The sequence below is a fragment of the Octodon degus genome, unplaced genomic scaffold (genome assembly GCF_000260255.1).
Source record: "Octodon degus isolate 3935 unplaced genomic scaffold, OctDeg1.0 scaffold00304, whole genome shotgun sequence".
NCBI lineage: Eukaryota > Metazoa > Chordata > Mammalia > Rodentia > Octodontidae > Octodon > Octodon degus.
The window spans coordinates 997,925-1,001,358 of record NW_004524880.1 but is presented as its reverse complement, the minus strand read 5'-3'; the positions used below and the strand labels follow the sequence as shown (position 1 = coordinate 1,001,358).

Sequence of the window (3,434 nt, the reverse complement as noted above, 5' to 3'; positions counted from 1 at the left end):
CAAGGTGGGGGGCTGCCAAGGTGGGGGGTGTGGGTGGGGCTGCCAAGGTGGGGGCTGCCAAGGTGAGGGGGTGTGGGCGGGGCGGGACAGAGGTCACGGGGTGGTGTGGGGATGAAATCAGGCTTGGGGATGAGACAGCATCAGGGTGGGGTGGGTGAGATCAGTGAAATGGGAGCCAAGGTTGGGTCCAGGGTTAGTTGGAATGTGGGTTTAGGCTGAGGTTGGGGTTAATATCACCGCTGAAGTAGGGGGTAGAGGTTGGCAGTTGATGTTTGGCTTGAGTTGATGTTAGATGGGTTTGGGGTTGAGGCTGAAATTGAGGTCAAGGTTGGCATGAGTGGAAGTTAGTGAAGAAGGTGGGTGATGTAGCTGAGCTGGGTGGTAGCGCTAGAGGTGAGGAGGGTCCGGGGGTCGGGTTGGGGCTGAGGTCACCAGTGTGGTTGGCAATGACATTTGCTTCAAGTGAGATTGGCATTGACCAGAGACTGGTCAGGGCTACATGTGGGGGCAGCTGGGGCTGGGTTTTGAGTTGGCGTTGCTGTTGGCATGAGGGACTGGCTAGTGCAGAACTAGTGTTGGCTCTAAGGTGGCACCCCTGGGTTAGAGTTGGAGTTGAACTGGATTGTCACGGGCTTGGGTCAGCATTGGGGATTTCAGGGCATCTCTGGCATTGTTTGGGATCCAGCCACGCTTATACCTGGGACTGGGTGAACAGGATGGTGAGCTGCTTCAGCAGAGAGCTGGGCCTGCAAGACACAGGGGTCTCCATCTGGTGCGGTCTCCCCTGTGTTTGGATGGTCATCCTGGGTGGAGAGGTCACTCATTCCAGTGTCCACCTAGGCGCCATGGGGCTCACAGCCACCCATGGTCTCCCTGGTGGGTCTTTGTGGGGACCTGGTGGCCAGGTCTCTGCCGTCTGTCACTGCCTGGGTTTCCTCCTCAGACCATCAGCAATGTGCTCCTCCAGTATGCAGACATCATCTCGAAGGACTTTGCCTCCTACTGCTCCAAGGAGAAGGAGAAAGTGGTGACCTGCGGCGCCCCTTTCCTGTCCTCACCCCACCCTGCCTAGCCTCCATCCTTAGGGCTCCAGGCTTCCCAGGGCTCTGACGTTTGGGTCTGTGTGTGTCCATCCATGTGTGAGCCACCTGCACGGATCAGATGCCTTTGTCTGACTGGCAGCGTGTGTGTCCGTGTGAGTGAGATCGGAGCACACATGTCTGACTTTGTGGCCTCCCTGTGAATTGGCGCACTTGAGTGTAGGAGTCTGTGCACGTGTGTGCAGGTCTGATTGTGTGCAGTTCTTGAAGGTGTGTGAGTTTGTGTCTGTGTGTCTGTGTCCAGATGTTGTCTGGCTGTGTTGAGTGGCTGTCATGTGATTGTATGACTGGGCGTGGCATGTGTCCATGTGTCTGGCAGTTCATGAGAGGGTCCTGTGTGTATGTGTGTGTGTGTATGTATGCACACACAGTGGAGCAAGGGCACACACCTCCACATGTCATTGCTGCCACCTGGGAGCCCTCGGGATGTTGTCTGCATGCAGAGCTTTGGGCCCAAGCAAGAGAGTTAGTGGGGACAGAGAAGTTCCTCACTGATCCCAGGACCACAGCCCCACTCTGAACCACCCGGCCCAATGGGGTCCTGGGAGGATGACCCAAGTTGTTCCTTCCCTGGCCCTGGAGAGCCCCTCCCTGCATCCCAGGCATTCCTGTGCATCTCCAGGGGGCTCTGAGGGACCCTTGCATCCAGACTCCTCCCAGACTCCATCCAAGGCCCTGGGTGAGGTGGGATGGGGGCCCTGGACAGGGTCCGAGCCTCACTTCTCCTGTCGCCCCCAGCCCTGCATCCTCATGAACAACACCCAGCAGCTCCGGGTGCAGCTGGAGAAGATGTTCGAAGCCATGGGTGGGAAGGAGGTGAGGCGGGCAGCCAGGGCCCACACACACACAGCTGGGGGGTCTCACAGTGTGCAGTGGGCACACCCACAACCCCGCGTTTGAGAAGCTGAGGTGGGGGGCACACATTTAAGGCCTGCCTGAGCTCCATAGACAGTAGCAAGACTATTTGGCAGCTTTGCCATCTGTGCCTCAGTTTTCCCCGCATCCCCTTGATACCCTTTCCCGAGTTCAAATAAGGACTTGCACAGGACTTGTGGGTGCTGGATTAACCTGGGCTAATGTCTCTTCCCCTCAGCTCGATGCCGAGGCTAGCGACATCCTGAAGGAGCTTCAAGTAAAACTCAACAACGTACTTGACGAGCTCAGCCGGGTGTTTGCGACCAGGTGGGGCAGCCAAGGGTGGTTACTGGGTACTGCGGAGAGAGCAGCCCTGGGCCTCCAAGCCTGGGCATCAGAGACATAGTTACATATGGAAAGACTAGACTCAGAGTTAGGCAGAGCTGAGTTCAAATTCTGCTACACTGCTTACCAGCTTTGTGGCTTTGGGGGCACCATCACCCTCTCTGAGCCTTTTTTCTGTTTATCTGTGAAGTAGGGTCAATGATCAGAGCATGACCCAAGGGGGAAATGGGCACATAAATACCTCAACCCGGTGTCAGGTCCGCTGTCCTTGCTCTCCACTGGGCCCAGCTCTGTGACCTGGCTCCCTGGCACTGAGGAGATGAGCTCAGGCACTCTGGTCCAGCTTCTCTCCTCTGTGCCCCAGCTTCCAACCACACATCGAAGAATGTGTCAAGCAGATGGGCGACATCCTCAGCCAGGTGAAGGGCACGGGCAATGTGCCTGCCAGTGCCTGCAGCAGTGTGGCCCAGGATGCCGACAACGTGCTCCAGCCCATCATGGATCTGCTGGACAGCAAGTGAGCTGGGCTGGGGCCAGGGGGTGGGGTGTCGAGAAGGACCACCAAGCCCTAGGGCCTTGGGTGGGGCTCAGCACTGTGTGGTGGAGCAAGAGAGGATGGAAAGACCAAGGAGCGGACACCTGGGAGGATTGGGAGAAAAACATGCTTAGATGGATGGATGGCGCTCGACAGCGAGTAGCCCGGGGAGAGCAGGCAAGGTGAAGAACTGATTAAAAGTGAAATGCTTAGACATGCAGATGGTGGATAGATGAGTGGCTAGATGGACAGACTGACAGATGGGGTGAATGAGCGGATGGATGAATGGATGGATGGATGGATGGATGGATGGATGGATGGATGGATGGTGGAAAGATGGGATGAGTGGATGGACGGGATGACAGATGGGATGAGTGGATGGATGGGATGACAGATGGGTGGATGAGTGGATGGACGGGATGACAGATGGGATGAGATGGACAGGATGACAGATGGGATGAGTGGATGGACAGGATGACAGATGGGTGGATGAGTGAATGGATAGGATGACAGATGGGATGAGTGGATGGACGGGATGACAGATGGGTGGATGAGTGGATGGATGGGATGACAGATGGGATGAGTGGATGGATGGGATG

The 3,434-nt window shown here is 56.6% G+C and overlaps 1 protein-coding gene across 1 annotated transcript in view; it reads left to right on the top strand.

Moving 5' to 3' along the window:
• Window positions 1–3,434, top strand: part of Unc13a (unc-13 homolog A) — a 44,577-nt gene that overhangs the window by 27,661 nt on the left and 13,482 nt on the right. The window contains exons 31-34 of the mRNA XM_023707646.1: window positions 944–1,027; window positions 1,839–1,916; window positions 2,194–2,282; window positions 2,665–2,817. Coding sequence (XP_023563414.1) covers window positions 944–1,027; window positions 1,839–1,916; window positions 2,194–2,282; window positions 2,665–2,817 — 404 coding nt within the window. The remainder of the gene's footprint in view (window positions 1–943; window positions 1,028–1,838; window positions 1,917–2,193; window positions 2,283–2,664; window positions 2,818–3,434) is intronic.